Source organism: Crassostrea angulata, chromosome 9 (assembly GCF_025612915.1).
Source record: "Crassostrea angulata isolate pt1a10 chromosome 9, ASM2561291v2, whole genome shotgun sequence".
NCBI lineage: Eukaryota > Metazoa > Mollusca > Bivalvia > Ostreida > Ostreidae > Magallana > Magallana angulata.
Window position 1 is genome coordinate 38,445,916 of NC_069119.1, and position 18,455 is coordinate 38,464,370.

Genomic DNA, 18,455 nt, shown 5'->3' on the forward strand with positions numbered 1-18,455 from the left:
CTGAAATGAAATGAATTTAAGAAATAGGGAATAACTCTTTGAGTATTATGAGGTGATAACTCTGGTTTGGGTGTGATCAAATCCAATGAAGCCCACACTGGGTTAAAGCGTTACCTACGTATCTCTAAGTCATGAGTTCGAATCCTGCTTGGGATTTTATAATTTTACCTTTCCAAAACATTTTAAAACATATTTACGTTTTATCAGATAAATACTGCAGTACTAATATATAATTTAATTGGACTTCCAAAAGAGACCACAACACTATGATGGTTTTGATTGACATCTTTAGTTCTCAGTCACAGCTTACATGGACAGATTGACTTCGTGTTTACATTGTAATAGAAATAAAATCATGAAATGCATTGAAATTCACAAAGTGGTAAATTAATTCTCTATGATGATAGATTAAATTCATGCACGACTGAAAACCCCCACTGGAGAAAACAGAGTCCCTATTATGATAATTATGAAATGATGTCAATACTCGAAGAATCATACAATGTATTGTTATAAGAAGAGACAATAGATATACTATAAAAAAGAATTGGAATTTGGCAGCCATAAAACATGTATAAAAATATAAAATGGTGTATTCAATGCAAAACAAAGATACATATCAATACATTGCCTCCTTATAAACATGATATTCGATTTACAATAATTATAAATAAACTCCTCAGATTTTTTATGTCAGTCATCTTCCATGTATGTTGGAATAACTATGCCGACATTATTATGTTGATATTTTATGTTGACATAACTAAATTGACATATAATGCTACAGTGACATCACTATGTTGACGTTACTACGCCAAGATTACTACATTGACGTACTATGTTGGCATAACATCCTATGAATACAGAACAAATCTAATAGCAGTATTAGCCAGTATACAAAATATGACTCCCCTATCTAATATAATATAACAAATGAAAATCATGATAATAAAAAAACTATGTAGTGAGAATCATCATAAACAATTGGGCATTATTTCTTCCAATCACTGCCAATATTTCATGGAATAGCAATAAGCACTTACAAAGCTTCTAATTGTGACATTATTCCTATTAATAATTGTAATTACAGAACACGAACAAAATCTGACTTTTTGTGTGTATGGGTCCACTGTTATTTATAAAGTTTTTATAGTTCTACACCGATTTCCCCAGTATAGTGCTGGGAATATTTCTGTGATAAATTGTTTCCTAAATCTGTAAGTATCATTTATATTTCCCTCCATAAAATGGTTGAGTACGAGCCCAATATAAGGCCTGGTTTTCACATTCTGACTTTGCGGACTTTTGATTTAATCACTGTTGCTTCTTCACCTTTTTTTTCTGGTTCTTTATCACTTGGATGCATATTTTTGTTTCCCTGCTTCATTTATTTCACAAACATGCTGCAAAAACAATTTAGTTTCAATTAAATACACTTGTGTTAACTATATTTAAACATATGCTAGCAAATACCCACTTCCAACCTGTATTGACAACATGTCTTATCCTGATATAGAGAAGTTTACACTTTGAAAACTGAATCCAAAAGTGTTTAATCTGGTACGCTGAGGTAAATACTCACATTTAAATCCCTAAAGTATTCATTATAATCTAAGGCATATCCCACGATGAAAATGTCAGGAATTTCAAACCCAGTGTCTGTAATCATAAGGAAATAGACCATTGAAAGAGAATAGAAAATAAGGCATCGTAATACAAACTCAAACTTCAGTATTCTTATCCTTTATCATCAGAATGGTTACAAAGCATATTAGACTTACAGATTCTTGTTGTTATCAAAAGAGGTTACACAAATTAACACAATTTGTAATCACAAGATGTAATAGATTTACATTCATCATTTCATCACAGGAGGTTACATACATTAACGCAAATTGTAATTGTAAGATCTAACAGACTTACATTCATGATGTAATCACAAGATGTAACCAAGTAACAGTAATGATTTAATAAAAGGAGGTTACATTTAACTTGTGATGTATTAACAATATGCTACAGACTTACACTCTTGGTGTAATCATAAAATGTAACATATTTACACTCATGATGTATTCGCAATACGTATCAGATTAATATTTATTATGTAATCGCAAAATATAACAGATTTACATTCATAATGTATGTAACAAACTTATACTATGATGTAATCACATGATGCAACAGACTTACACTCATTATGTAATAACAATATGTAACAAATTTAGATTCATGATGTAATCACAAGATGGAACAGACTTACACTCAAGATGTAATAACAATACGTAACAGACTTACAATCAGGCTTGTATCCAGAACTTCTAGGTGTTCGTTTTACCAGCATACTGAAAGAGACAATGACAAGACCAGTGAAAGCTTATAGTAGAATAACAATGAAAAGCTTCTGCTGGGAAAACTGATTTGTACATAATACATGTAACCAACCACAAGTTACAAGCCCTTCAGGCTTCAAAGGATTTGGTCACTTGACCAACAAAGTTCATAATTATCCTGGTAATTTTTTTAATATGCTGTTTAAATCTTACACAAACAGTAAAATGCTATCTTTGGTGTTTTAAATGAGCTATGAGGGTAGCTACCATTTAAGCATTAAATCATTATTTTTTAAAAAAAGATATAGCCTTATAATTGAAATGGTGTGTGGATACAAATTGAGTAACTCACGTTAGCATGTTATGAAAAAATTTTTGCACACACCTTTAGCGATATTGCAGAAAAAAATTACAAAACCTGCTAACACATGTTATGCATTTTTTCTGCAATGTCGCCACTTTCATATCCTGCATGAATCGCCAAAGAAAGCATTTTATTGTTTAAATATCTGCAGTAACTTTCCACGTGCTTTACAGGAATGTAAATATTGCAGAACAAAATATTAAAGCCCACTGATGCTTTTTATTTTTTTTTTATCTGCAATGCAAGCTACCTTCATACCCAGATGGAACTCTAAAGAAAGCATTTTTCTGTTTCAATCAGATTCCTAACATCCATTACAGAAATAGCTATTATCATCAGACAATAAAATGGAAGATTTAATACTGTACTGTGAAATCCGACGAGAATGAATTGATACACGTACCTGGCCACTTTGATACATTTTGGTTTCACTCCCTGCAGGATTTCTAGGAGTTTCTGCATGGTTTTACCTGTATCAATAATATCCTCAACCACCAACACATTCTGTAAAAGATTCATCTTCAATTGTCATATACAAGTATTACATTGAAATCAATAGTGTTGAATACCTCTTTTACCATTAAACAGGGAACACTCTTGATTCATTTCATGTTAGTGAGGTAATTAGGAAGATAATTTCCCAAGAAAAATCATACATCCATGAATGAAGCCCGAGAGAAATATGGTTTAACCAAAACTGAAACCCAGCTGCTATTGAGGTATGAGAAAATCAATTGAAGTTCATGAGAACTGCCTCAACAGGAATATTCCACAATCCAGACCAATCATGTCTTTTACAGTCATAAAAACCTCAATGTTACACCTCACTCTTCCTACATATTACAAAATACGTTTCCTTCATAGAACACATTATATAATCCTCTTAATCAAACCTCATGTTTCTCTACACATTGTGCAATAACTTGCCTTCTACATACAACCCTATTTAAACCTCATAGATAAACCTCACTGTTACTCCTCATATAAACCTTACTGTCACACCTCTTATAAACCTAAATGTTACACCTCATAGATAAACCTCACTGTTACATATCATAAAAACCTCACTGTTACATCTCATATAAACCTCACTGTTACATATCATATAAACCTCACTGTTACATATCATATAAACCTCACTGTTACATATCATAAAAACCTCACTGTTACATCTCATATAAACCTCACTGTAACTCCTCATATAAACCTTACTGTCACATATCATAAAAACCTCACTGTTACATATCATATAAACCTCACTGTTACACCTCATATAAACCTCACTGTTACATCTCATATAAACCTCACTGTTACATATCATAAAAACCTCACTGTTACATATCATATAAACCTCACTGTTACACCTCATAAAAACCTCACTGTTACATATCATATAAACCTCACTGTTACATATCATAAAAACCTCACTGTTACATCTCATATAAACCTTACTGTTACATATCATAAAAACCTCACTGTTACATCTCATATAAACCTCACTGTTACATATCATATAAACCTCACTGTTACATATCATAAAAACCTCACTGTTACATCTCATATAAACCTTACTGTAACACCTCATATAAACCTCACTGTTACATATCATAAAAACCTCACTGTTACATATCATATAAACCTCACTGTAACTCCTCATATAAACCTCACTGTTACATATCATAAAAACCTCACTGTTACATATCATATAAACCTCACTGTAACTCCTCATATAAACCTCACTGTTACATATCATAAAAACCTCACTGTTACATATCATATAAACCTCACTGTTACACCTCATATAAACCTCACAGTTACATATCATATAAACCTTACTGTAACACCTCATATGAACCTAATATAACACCTCATATAAACCTCACTGTTACACATCATGTAAACATTGGCTTTGCCTCGCCATCTATAAGATTGATCAACCCAATATATTTCCGTAGTGAATCAGTAACTAACCTAATAAGTAATAATTTAACACCTCATATGAGCCTCAGTTTAACATCTCATATAAACCTTATTGTTATACTTTCATGTTAAATACTGAAATCTGATTGGTTAAGACGCAGTTCATAATCCTTTCTATTACCCTCAGCGTTAGCAACGCACTTAGCAACGGGTAACATTAAAAATTGTTACATGCGCGAAAATTATGCGCGTACGGTTCGCTGTAGAATTCACGTTATTCCTATATAAAAGAAGTGAAATTTTCTTAAAACTGAAGACATTCAGTATAACAAAATAAATAGTGCCTGTTTGGGAGGATAACAGTTGAAATTGACACCCCTCGAAAACCATTGTCAACCTCCGCTTCGCGTCGATTGACAATGGTTTTCTCGGGGTGTCAATTTCAACTGTTACCCTCCCAAACAGGCACTATTTATATACTGTTACACCTCTTATTAACCTCAATGTTACACCTTAAATGAATCCCAATGTTACACCTCATATGAACCTCAATGTTACACCTCTTATAAACCTCAATGTTAATCCTCTTATAAACCTCAATGTTACACCTCTTATACACCTCAATGTTACACCTCATATAAACCTCAATGTTACACCTCATATAAACCTCACTGTTACACATCATGTAAACCTCACTGCTACACCTCATATGAACCTCAATGTTACACCTCTTCTATACCTCAATGTTAATCCTCTTATAAACCTCAATGTTAATCCTCTTATAAACCTCAATGTTAATCCTCTTATAAACCTCAATGTAACACCTCTTGTACACCTCAATGTTACACCTCTTATAAACCTCAATGTTACACCTCATATAAACCTCACTGTTACACATCATGTAAACCTCACTGCTACACCTCATATGAACCTTAATATAACACTTCATATAATCCTTAATGTTACACTTTATATAGACCTCAATGTTACAATTTATATAAACCTCAATGTTACATCTCTTATAAACCTCATATTAACCTCACTGTTACACATCATATAAACCTCACTGTTACACATCATATGAACCTCATATTAACCTCAATGTTACACCTCATATGAACCTCAATATCCCAACTTACCTTGCCCTGGAGGTTCTTCAGATTGTCTCCACCAATAACTTCAATATTTCCTGAGGACTGGTCATCCTACAAATATATTCCAAAAACTGTTTTTATTCAAGCATTTATATTACTTATGCAATGACAGATTTATTTAAAGCATCAGTTTACTACAAGAATAATCATGTTAGATTCTCACAGTGATTATGCACTCTATTCGATACTTAACTTGTTACTATGTGTAGTAGAAAGTAAAAAGCTTGCTGTGGGCAAGTAAGCATAGAGGGGAGTTATGTATAAAGGGAGAATTAGATGTGTTTGTAGAAGGGGGGGGGGGGGGCGAGGGGTGTGATAAGAAGTAGAAATCAAAATGAGGCACTTCAAACTGCGACAAATTATTGACAGTGGCCATACTGTATACAGGAAAATATTGGCCCCTGTTTTATTTTTGTCCTGGATATGTGGTATATCAGGCCTGACTTAGACTTACAAAGCAAGAATCATTTAGAACCACCCTTTATTAAGAAGGTAGATTTATCATCAGGGGTTTTAATTTTGCATGAGACTAGTGCATGGATTACATTGATAGACTTACATCACTCCAAGCTTTCTCTTTGTTCTACATCACATATTTCAACGATAATCAACTCCATATTTGATTGTATCATTAGTAAGAATTTTGTGCATGATTCACACAAAATTGTGGGGTATGTTTCAGTTTATTCATATATATATAAATATATAGCTCTTCAGGCAGATGACATCAACAGCTTAACTCTATTCCCCCTGAAGCATTTTACCCTTTACCCCCTAATGCCACGATATGACGCATTGGTCATTTCCCTAATGACGACTTATGACGCGTCCGTATAGAACCCCAATTTTCTTTGTTTATTTTACTTGTCTGAAGCAAAATTTAGTGGCAAATAACACCTAATAGTGTCTACCTTACACAGACGATTATACACAGTCAGGTTATGCAATGGTTTGACAGATATCACGTGATACACACACCTGTGAAGTTTTAAAAAAATGGCGGCATCGGACGATCATGACAGAGATTGGTTTAGATATTCTAGATGATTCTGTGTGTTTAAAATTACCCCCAAGTGGAAATAAACATGACCAATCCACTTCCTTTGAAGTTTATGACAGGAATTTGGTTGATTAGCAGTGAATTAGGGCTAATTCACGACACCTGCATGACAACAACAATGGCGGCCTCCAAACATCGGCACATGTGCATTGCGTCAGCCTGGGCATAATCTAACTTAAATTCAACACATTAACTGTGGATCTTTCCCAGTATTTTGTAGTTATACTGTTCCATAAAAGTATTTAAGAAATAAAACCCAATAGAAACTAATATACAATGCTGTATAATTTATGCTATACATTGGCGAAGGGGGGGGGGGGGGTGCCAAAAAACGAAACTTGTCGAAGTCGGTAAATTATTAGCTGATACCTGGGTCTGAACTAAATGTTTTGAAATCCCCCTTTGAATAGTTTAATGTTTTGACTAAATTACAATAACTATTTTGAAATAAATATTGCTTTATACATGTAACTGTGCAGACAATAGATACAATAGTGTACAGGTATTTTTACCTGAATTTCTGTACCTTTACTACAGGTATCTGATATAATTTATATAAAAAATAATTACAAATGCAAAACTTAGAAAAATTCTGATTGCAGTGATACATGAACCATGATAGTTTGATAAAATATTACTCTAGGGATGAATTTCTATACTTTTGATTAAATCATGATTGTTGTGTATTGGTCTCAATTCGCAAGATAAAACAAGAAACACATTATTCAAAACATGAAAAAATATTTTTGAACAAAAGTTGATCATATGTTAAAATTTCATTCATTAATTTTTATGTTTACAGTAATTTCTTTTAACGTACAGGTAAAATTACCTGAATAAACTCACCTAATTAATTTCTGTTAATTTATTTGTGTACTCTAAAGTTATAATGTTAAAGTTCAATCTTTCCCGATCACAGGGGTATATCATATGGCATGGTCAGACAATAATTCTTGTAAATAACTATAGTAAAACAATACCACTCAAACAGTGAAAAAAGTTTCAGGGGGAAGCTAAGAAAACCTTATAGGGAAATGACAAATGCGTCATATGGTGGCATCAGGGGGAAAAGAGTTAAATTAAAACAAGTATTTTAAAACAGTGACATACCACATAGCTACTCACACTGATAAAATTGACAGCTAGACATATAACAATTATTAACACTGACTTACCACATAGCTCTTAAGGCGGATGAAATCGACGGCGAGCGGCACGGACCTGCCCAGGTTGCGGTTCAGTCCTTTGATTTTGTCCAGGAGGTCGGTGAAGAACTTGTAGCCGCCCTTCAGTACACACAGCGCCACCAATCCGTCCTCATCGAAATCCTCCACAATGTCCCGGGCAAGACGCTCGATTCTGTTTGTCAATTTATAATAAAAATGATAAAACAAAGTCTCATGGACTTAAAATTGAAATTTGTTTTTTTTAAATCACCAAAATACCATCCTCACAAGCCAAGTTTCTGATTTGTTATTCTCATCAGATTAGAAAAACAAATTGGATTCTTGGGTAGAAGATGCTAAAATACATGTTATCTGTATATATAAGTAAAAAAAGATGAATTTTTTTTTTAAATACATGTATATATAGAAGTTAAAAAAAAATGAAAAAAATACATTTACATTTAAACTGTACATGGATCAACAAATTGGTAAAACGTTTGTATATACCGGTATATACCATGCGTATACTTTTCATGTCAATCACATGGTACAGAATTAGTTAAAAGAAAATTAGATGAAAAAATAGCATCGGGTGACTGCACCTTTCCATTCAAATCAACTAAATCTTACAAATACAACTTTAAGTTTATAACTTTCTTTTATCACAAATATGACAGGTTTCATAATTTTCCAAAATGATTTCATTCATCATTCAAACTTATGACTGTTTTCCCCCAATGTCTTTAAACACTTTTTAAACTCATCAACTACATGTAATTTACCCACAAATATGACAACAGTTTTCTACATAGGTTTTCTTTCAAGTTTGTCAAACAGAAATATCACAAACACTTACTAAGTTTCATTCATCACACACAAATTATGAGATATGATTTTTTTCGTGTTGATTTAATTCCTTCTTAGCTCATTACTGACCTGTCGTTAATTAAACCAGCTGGGATCAGAACTCGCGATAAATCGTCCTCGTAGTGTTTGGGGATACAGAACTCATCCAGTCTGTACCCAGGGGTGTCATCCTGTATCTAAGAATTCAGAAACAAAAGCTCTCAAAATAATTTCATTTTTATCATTTTTAATAGAACACACACAACAATAAAACTGTAATTGTGAAATATATACATTTGAACCAATGAAATTGTATGTTGAAACCAAAATTAAATTATTTAAAAATTAATTAATGTACTGATAAATGGTCTGATCATTATGCCTGAATACATATTAATATATGTTAAATTTCAATTAATATGGTACAAATATTCAGATTAAATTTATTATAACATTAATTTATCACATAGAGTTGTTGAAAATGCTTACAGAATCATTAAACATGCAAGTTTGATTTCTTCCACTGGAAAATGTAGTTAAAATAAAAATAAGGAATTTTGGTTATCAAAACTATAAATTATATATTGTGTGACTCTATAATCAAAATTCTAAACAGACAATGGTTTGTTAAATTGGGTTGTCTTGAACTACGTGAATCTTATGTGAGAGCATTGACACTCTTTACTCGGTCAGTCACCTTCAAATCTAGGTCAAAGGCCAACATTTTGTGGGGCATTTCAATCTGATAAAAATTTTATATATTATCTTGAAAAAAAACCCCCACTTTTATATAATCAAAATAAAATACATTTAGAAACTATAAGTAAAAAAATTACATAAGTGACATGAAACTAAAAAGTATTAAATAAAACGACATTATTTTGTACATTATATTACAACCACAGTGGCTCGTCACACAGTTTTTTCAACCTTTTAATATCTACCACCAATATACAATAAAATACTATTTTATTGTATATAGGTGGTAGATATTAAAAGGTTGAAAAAACTTCGTAACGAGCCCATGTGTTCCAACTTTTGTATTTTTGTATTAAAAAATACAAATGAAAGATGTTAAAAAAAAAGGTCATAAAAACGTATTGCATATCAAATCCACCGAAGGCTTTAACCTTCCTCTTGTAAATTCATTACCTTCAAAACGAAACAGTATTCATATTACAAGAGAAGATGACGTTAAAAAAACGTAAATACAGTTTTGAACAAATTCGAACTACATGTACGCCTAATGTGCCCGTGGTGCCATGTGGCTGATCGAAGCGCCAGCTATAATACAGTATCTGTGCGTTTACCGTGATGAAATTTGTCCTCCTTTGAGCGTTGTCTCCTGACATGGTTATTTATTTTTCTCCACGTTAAATTTATACACTCTCCTTCTCTCTTTTTACTATCACAATCACTATGTACACACGTGAATAATGACCTAGTTTTACTCATTCGATAGCCCTCGGTTTACTCTGTAAACTCCATAGATATAAAAAGAGCAGAAGAGTTCCGAATGAATTTTCCCGGAAAAATTAATCTCCAGAGAGAGAGAGAGAGAGAGAGAGAGAGAGAGAGAGAGAGCATCGTCGCAAATATCGCGCGGATTTAGGGGGAGGGGTTTTCGGGACTTGTTAAATTACATACTAAATTTACCGAATTAGGCCTCGGACCCACTCAACTTCCCGGAAACAAACTTATCACTCAACCACCACCCCCACCCCCCACCCCCCTTTGGGAAATTTCCTGGATCTGCGCATGAAATCTGTACATGATGCACGTTATAGCCGTTTCTTTTATTACCAATCTCATTGCTATCATGCTATGGAAGTTTTATTTAGTTGTGATGTTAGTTTTGGTTTGTTTCCAGTCTATATCATTGGAGTCTTCAGTTTCCAACGGATTCTATTGCAGTGCATCTTAGCTAGCGAAGGGTTTTCGGTCCAATTCATTAATGGGGAGCGGAGTCGACTGAAAACCCTGGGCTAGCAAAGATGATTGCTGTGTTAGATTTTGGAAAGTTTTTTGTTTCAAGTTTTATTTTTGACATGTATAATCATTAATATTTTGTTCAATTACGAGGGATTTTAATGTTGGAAAAAAATATATTTTTTTAACTTTGAATTTATTTAAGCATTAAATGCTTATTTTTGGATGTCGTTGGCACTATAACACATAAAGGCGGGACAGACAAATTGAATACCGCGCGTTAGTGTCCAGATGATCTTTGTCATAAGCCATTTCTCTAGGGTTTAAGGTGGAATAACACATCGTTACATAATGTATGTCTTCTGATGGAAACGACATTTTGTTTATCAAAAGGAATTTATCGACGGCAACATGTTACTTACTTCATCGCCGAGTGGATAAAGTGCCTGGCTTGTGATCCGTATATCTGAATTCGAATCCCGCAGGGGCTTTTGATATTCACTAATTTGCAATTTCGCTTATTTGACATTTGTAAAGCTCATTATATCTTTCATAATCAAATAATTTACGGTTAATTTGAATGACTTTTTCCAGGTGTGTTATTTCACATTAATATATTAAGTTTACCGGCTTAGTATTTATATTAGGATGCTTAGCGTTGTTGATTTTATTTGGTGCTTTATATAAAACTTTTCAATATCTTAATAAATACCCTTAATTGTAGTTACACTGAAAAGGGTTGAGTTTTTCCCCAGAAAAACAGAAAATATCAGACACAGAATAGACTGCAAACGCTTGTTGTAAAGTGCATCATGTAACAATGCACTTTGATATTTTTCAAAAGTGCGCATACGTTACATTTGGGATCGAGTTAATTCACTTTGATTAATGATATTTTTTTCACAGTCCGTTGATATGGTCGATATAAAAGTTGAAAATGTACAGGGATGGATCAAAATTCCCGAGATTCTCAAACATAATAGTTTATATATAACAAATACTTTAGCTCAATGTGATATTGAACAGAGAGGTACCCATATGAGATTCTTAGCTTTCCCGATAAGCTGTTTATCGATAAAATAAAACAGCAATTGAAGAGCTTTCTGCATGCAATAAGAATGGAATAATTAAATTAATACATGGACAAAACACTGTGTAGTAGTGAGCTCTCCATCCCTTTAAAAAATCTTATATCTTTGTGAATACGAGGGCTATTTATTAAATAGTGACAGTTCACGAAACCCGTTTAAAGTTTACGCCTGATTAAAATAATCATTTATCAAAATCTTATTGATATCCATACTATTGAATATAAACGAAATATCAAAACATTAACATAGCGACATCCAAAGGAACCACCTTTTCCGGACCCACCCTTAGGACACCGACAGTTGGAAGACGTACTGAACGAAAGCCCCGGATGAAAATTTCGAACACCGTGATGTCTTACACCATCTTATCTAATGTATATAACAGGAACGGCCCTACAAACATCGTTATCTAATGTATATATAACAGGAACGGTCCTACTACATGTAACATCGTTATCTTATGTATATATAACAGGAACGGTCCTACTAACATCGTTATCTAATGTATATATAACAGGAACGGCCCTACTAACATCGTTATCTTATGTATATATAACAGGAACGGTCCTACTAACATCGTTATCTAATGTATATATAACAGGAACGGTCCTACTAACATCGTTATCTTATGTATATATAACAGGAACGGCCCTACTAACATCGTTATCTAATGTATATATAACAGGAACGGCCCTACTAACATCGTTATCTTATGTATATATAACAGGAACGGTCCAACTAACATCGTTATCTAATGTATATATAACAGGAACGGTCCTATTAACATCGTTATCTAATGTATATATAACAGGAACGGTCCTACTAACATCGTTATCTAATGTATATATAACAGGAACGGTCCTACTAAAAAGAGAACTCTGGACAACTCTGATGGGATTTTTTCGTTTAAAGGGGCTAATTAATGCTTTAATATGTTTTACGGTGCTACCGTTCTGGCGAGCGCAGCAAGAATTACACATCATTGTCAACTTATAGTTTTATTTAGGTATCAACGAACGTCAAAGAATTTTTGAGAGAGTATTGCTCTACAATAAGTATGCCAAAGGTACTAATTTTAATGGTTATGATGCATACAGCGCAACCCCCTACCCAGAGAGAGAGAGAGAGAGAGAGAGAGAGAGAGAGAGAGAGAGAGAGAGAGAGAGAGAGAGAGAGAGAGAGAGAGAGAGAGAGAGAGAGAGAGAGAGAGAGAGGGGGGGGGGTACCTGTTTGTAGGTGTGTAATTTCCCACCTTTAAATTCAATAGTCTGACTATATGCAATATCTACATAATTTTTTTTACCTGTTTATTTTTTCATTTTATTCCTTTTTATTTAGTTCAAAATGTTCTATTGTTTATTTCCCCCCTTCTCATATACTTACCTGCCTACTGTACATGCATGCACAATTAGCTTAAAAATGGATCGATATGACAGTAAAGTATGGCTCTTGCTAGTTAATATATATATAAAATCTCTATATTAAAAAAAATTAAAAACAAATTATATGTCAATGAGGCAGGTATCGCAGTCTATACTGCAATAACCAGTACTCTCATTACAGATGTTTGATCCACCTCTAAATTTATCGCGGAAAATATAGCGTGAGAGCATTGTGACGTCATCCATGACTTTGTTCGTCTTTGTTTACGTTTCTCGACTCAATACGAAGGTATGGAAGCATGTAACAAATCTTTTGAGTCTCGCCAAAGCATATGCGGTACTCAAAACGTGTCTTCAAACTTTAAGTCACCGTAAATTACGAGTTAAAAGTCAGCCATTTTTTGGCATAGCACCACGGGTGAAAACATTAGAGAGCATTATGGGACGTAGACATAAAATTTTGTTTGATGAACTGTAGGTTTTGCTCGTTCTTTTTCCCGCGCACACTGGTTCTTAGAGCTCGCTTCGCTCGCTAATATGTTCTACGGTGTGACCGTTGGGGCGAGCGCAGAAGGAGCCACACATCTGTCATCATTGTTAAATGCAACCCGTTTAACCAAACCAAAAAACTTTGGCTTTGTCTCGAAAACTTTTACCACCGCAAGGAACCGGAACATATCAAACTTTTATTCCAATGGTCCCTTCCTAGGATTAATTATACACTTAAACAAAAAACCACCACTGAGCATTAAATAAACCCGTGGACTTAACCAAACCAAAAAACTTTGGCTTTGTCTCGAAAACTTATTTATTAATTACAAAATGACGTGGCTACACGTAGATCTAATAACGATTAGACTTTTCTTTTTTAAAAATTTTTTGTCACCTACCTAACGTATGCAATGATTGGATCAATATGCAATAAATTTAGCATGAACTTGCATGTGTATTTACTGAGCAAAAAAAATCATCAAAACAAACTAATCAGCCAAAGAGTCACCGTTAATAGCGAGCGCAGTATCCTACTGAGTACTTCCTACACGTTACATTCATTACAGATGCTTGATCCACCTCTAAATGTATCGCGGGAATATAAAACGCGAGATCACTGTGACTTCATACTTAACGTTTTGCCCTCGACAGTTTTCGTAAATTGTCGGACAAATTCGGGGAAGGAAATGACGTCATATGTACAGTTTTTTACGTAAGCATATGTGTTGTTTACTTTAATGATTTTAAAAGGATTTTTTATAGCTGCAGATCTGTAGCTCTCTGGTTGAAAAAATTCGGATAGACAAACCAGAGAGCTACAGTTCCAAGCGTTGTAAAAACCTCCGATTTACGCCGCCGTTTTTGTGTCGCTCGCTTCGGGAATTATATCCGACTTTAAAAGCATTCAACCGCCTAAAAAATTGGATTTATTAATCAAACATATAGTTTACCCTAACTCTGCTAACTTTGTTTTCCTTTCAATGGTTCACAACGGCCATCCTTCGCCTTGGAATGTCATCGTTTTAAAAAACTCGCCTTATGACAACCATGTTTACCTAGTAGCGAGATCTCGGGTGCGTCGATTTACCCAAATGGACCCAAATTCAAGCGGAAAACAATTATAATAAAATCCTCATAATTTAGGGAAATTTGGAAAAATAAAAGCCGAAGGTCCATAACAATAATTAAAATTATTTTAAAAAGTTGTTTTATTTTTATATAATATATATATTTATATTATTTGAATATAATTACAAACATTATATACTTTTACAAATCGAGATAAAATGCTCATCTTTATTTTTCAAAAACAATTTTTAAAGATATACTGAAATAATTTTAATTATTGTTTTGGACCTTCGGCTTTTATTTTTCCAAATTTCCCTAAATTATGAGGATTTTATTATAATTGTTTTCCGCTTGAATTTGGGTTCATTTGGGTCCATTTTTTAGGCGGTTGAATGCTTTTAAAGTCGGATATAATTCCCGAAGCGAGCGACACAAAAACGGCGGCGTAAATCGGAGGTTTTTACAACGCTTGGAACTGTAGCTCTCTGGTTTGTCTATCCGAATTTTTTCAACCAGAGAGCTACAGATCTGCAGCTAGATTTTTTATTGTTAAATGAAAATGATGTATGCGATTTACAGGTAAGAATTTTTCTTAGAAACGCTTCCTGTTCCGCCATGTTGCTATGCAGAGCAAAGGATCACTGGGAAAGTAGAACGTTTTCACGTGGCCTCATAAAAATTTCTTTGAACAATGTGCAGATTTCAACTCGAATTTCCTCCGTTCGTACACGTTGTCTATGGAGCTCGCTACGCGAGCGGCGATTCGCGCCGCCTCGCTGCGCTCGCTATTATGTATGTATATGTTCAATTACATGTTATACTAGAAACTAATTGAAGACAAATCCCCGAAATACAGTCGGCGTGATCATCAATCGGCAATCCTCGGCTGATTCCGCTACGCTCCATACAAATTGTCGAGTGGGCAAGACATCCGAGTGGTTCCGAGTGCGTGATCGTCAAAATCCGATCCCAGTCTGATGTCATTTACACCTGCGTATCAAGCAAAGTCACTTGTTTTACCTCATATGTCATTGGTATAATGCATGTAAAAACATAACATATATTTTTTTTTATAACATGTTTCAATGAAAAGCAATTAAGTGCCTGTGCACACGCACCTTACGTTAATGTTTTATAATAAAGATCATTCTCTGTAGTCATAAATATAACGTTGCTATTATAGTACAGGAAATAATCTTAATATACATAAAAAAGAACTATTTTAGGGACCTGTGGTCAGTGTAATGCCAATTAAAATCCAATTTAAAGAATTACTTAGTATTTCAAATGTTGATTTTGTTTAAAGAACACCAAACAGAGTAATGCACGTGGAAAATCAGAATAATTTAGCCCTCCCCCCAACTAATTTGTGCATGAAATACACTTAAAACCAAATTTTTTTATATATATATTTTGACTAAAATACCACATTTTTCATCATATAAGTGCAAACATACATTCTAAATACGTATAAATATAAAAAATCGCTAGAGTTCTCTAAAGTTCTCTAGAGATCTCTGTTTAGTAGAACCCCCGGTGGATAAAACATTTCTAATTAGGTAGAGACTCAGTAAGAAATATCAAACAATCTGAAGTTCAGTTATCCACGAGAAATCACAAGAATCAGTTTAATTTGTTATTGACAGAGATGGAATCGTAACTGTAAATCAGGTTGTATAAATGATTAACCTTTCATCGGGATACGTTTATTTAAACAATAAACTGCTTTCTTTGGTGATTCATGGGGACATGAAGGTAGCGACATCGCAGAAGCGGGTTATTTATAATACAATGTCTACCTTATCATAAAAAAGCGCAAATTGCTCCAACCCAGGTTGTAGGAGTATAACTTGGGTAGATATTGAGTTCATTTCTTGTAATTTAATTTTCTGTATTAATTTACTGTACATATTGAGTGCGTTTTACTTTTAAAATGATATTACTTACTCAGTTCAAAATTCAAACGTAACGTCAGGCGGATTAGTACGTTTTTGACGTTTGTGCATCGTGACATGTCTTGTGACGTGCACACTAGGTTAAACAAATTTGATTATATTTTTCTATCCAATCAAATGCCGCATTACAACAAGAGTTAAATTATTTAATTTTTTTACACCTGCTCTAGCATCAAGATAATCAAGACCAAATTCTCTATTTGAAGCTACCTTTATACTACACATCAAGAGTTATATTTACTTATTGAGTATGAACGAAATTTACCTCATTATGTAACAAGGTTCAAGTTCTTAACGCAATTTGAGTTGTTCTAAAATCTTAAACTTTCCCTGTCATCGGGATACGTAAGATCACTTCCGTAATCAAAGCTAGCTATGTGATTCATTAACCCACGTAAAGTTAAATCAACCATGCAAGTTGAATAAGTAAGGATTTTTATTTATCTAAACATGTGACCTGCTCCAATACATTAATCTCCTCCAGCATCCGCATCCTAGGACTCAAATTCAGCATCCAACCACTTTGAGTGCATCAATATCACATGATGCATCGTCCATTTAAGTATGGTGAAGATATAACCAATAATAACTTAGATAAGGTCATTTAAAGAGCACCTGCTCCAAAAACTTTAACCTGCTTATAAATCCTTCATCATCCGTTACCTACTAGTATTGCTCATGATCAGATTCAGCATTCAAGCCTGCCAGTTGTATATGTATCATAAGACTCCCAATCCATGCAAGTTTGGTGAAGTTGGGACCAGTAATAGCTAAGATATGGTCATCAAAGGGCACCTGCTCCAGAATCTTTTACCTACTCCCAAAACCATAACTTTCTCCAGCATCTGCAATTTTTGGCTTAGACTCAGCATTCTAGTCTGTTAAGTCCACATGTATGCCCAGATGCACCATCCATGCAAGGTTGGTGAAAATACGGCAAGTAATACGTTAGACACAAACCATGCTCCAAAAACTTGCCAAGGTCCGTACGCCAACGCCAAGGGTATAGCATAAGCGATACACACTGTCACTTTCTCCCACAGACCACGTGACTTAGATGTCACTTTCTCCCACAGACCGCATGACTTAGATAACACCTTCTCCCACAGACCGCATGACTTAGATGTCATTTTCCACAGACCTCAAACACCCCTGCGAATGTGTTCGGAATGTTTTCTTTATCGTTGCTAAGTACATAATAAATCCAGAGGTGCTCGAATGAAAGTTCACGAGACTTTACCGAGATTTGTTAAGTTCCTGTGAAATTTCAAGCGGAAGTATTTAAGTGTTCGGATAACATTCTCAAAATACGTCAGTACTGGTCGTTTTTCATATCATATCCTACTTTGATTTATGTTTAAACGGGAAAAGCTTTCAAGATGTATGTCTTATTTCACCATCTAGCAGTTATTTATATTAAACGATAATATTCAGAACAAAGTTATCGTTCGTGTTCAACCACGTGTAGAGTAGTTGAAAATATAAACATGGGGTTGCTTGATAAAATCATAGCCATGTTTGATGCTTGTGGTGTGCAATACCATATTTTTCAAAAAAATAATGGGTGTCTGTTTTTCATTAAAACATTTAGTATACCGAGCCATTTTTTAGGAACATTCTGCATAAAATGGTATAGTCTGTTTCACTATTGATGTTATTACTCGGTCAGGCGCGGATCGAAAATTATTCCTCAGGAGA

At 34.0% G+C, this 18,455-nt stretch overlaps 1 protein-coding gene across 1 annotated transcript; it reads right to left on the reverse strand.

Moving 5' to 3' along the window:
* Positions 1-269: 269 nt before the first annotated feature.
* On the reverse strand, positions 270-10,286 carry LOC128163965 (hypoxanthine-guanine phosphoribosyltransferase-like). Its single transcript, XM_052827665.1, has 8 exons — positions 10,151-10,286; positions 8,931-9,037; positions 8,004-8,187; positions 5,754-5,819; positions 3,098-3,198; positions 2,296-2,342; positions 1,583-1,659; positions 270-1,403 (listed from the first exon to the last, which is right to left on the reverse strand). Exons 1-8 carry the CDS (start codon positions 10,190-10,192, stop codon positions 1,353-1,355), a joined length of 675 nt encoding a protein of 224 aa, XP_052683625.1. The 5' UTR covers positions 10,193-10,286; the 3' UTR covers positions 270-1,352.
* Between the last annotated feature and the right edge of the window lie 8,169 nt (positions 10,287-18,455).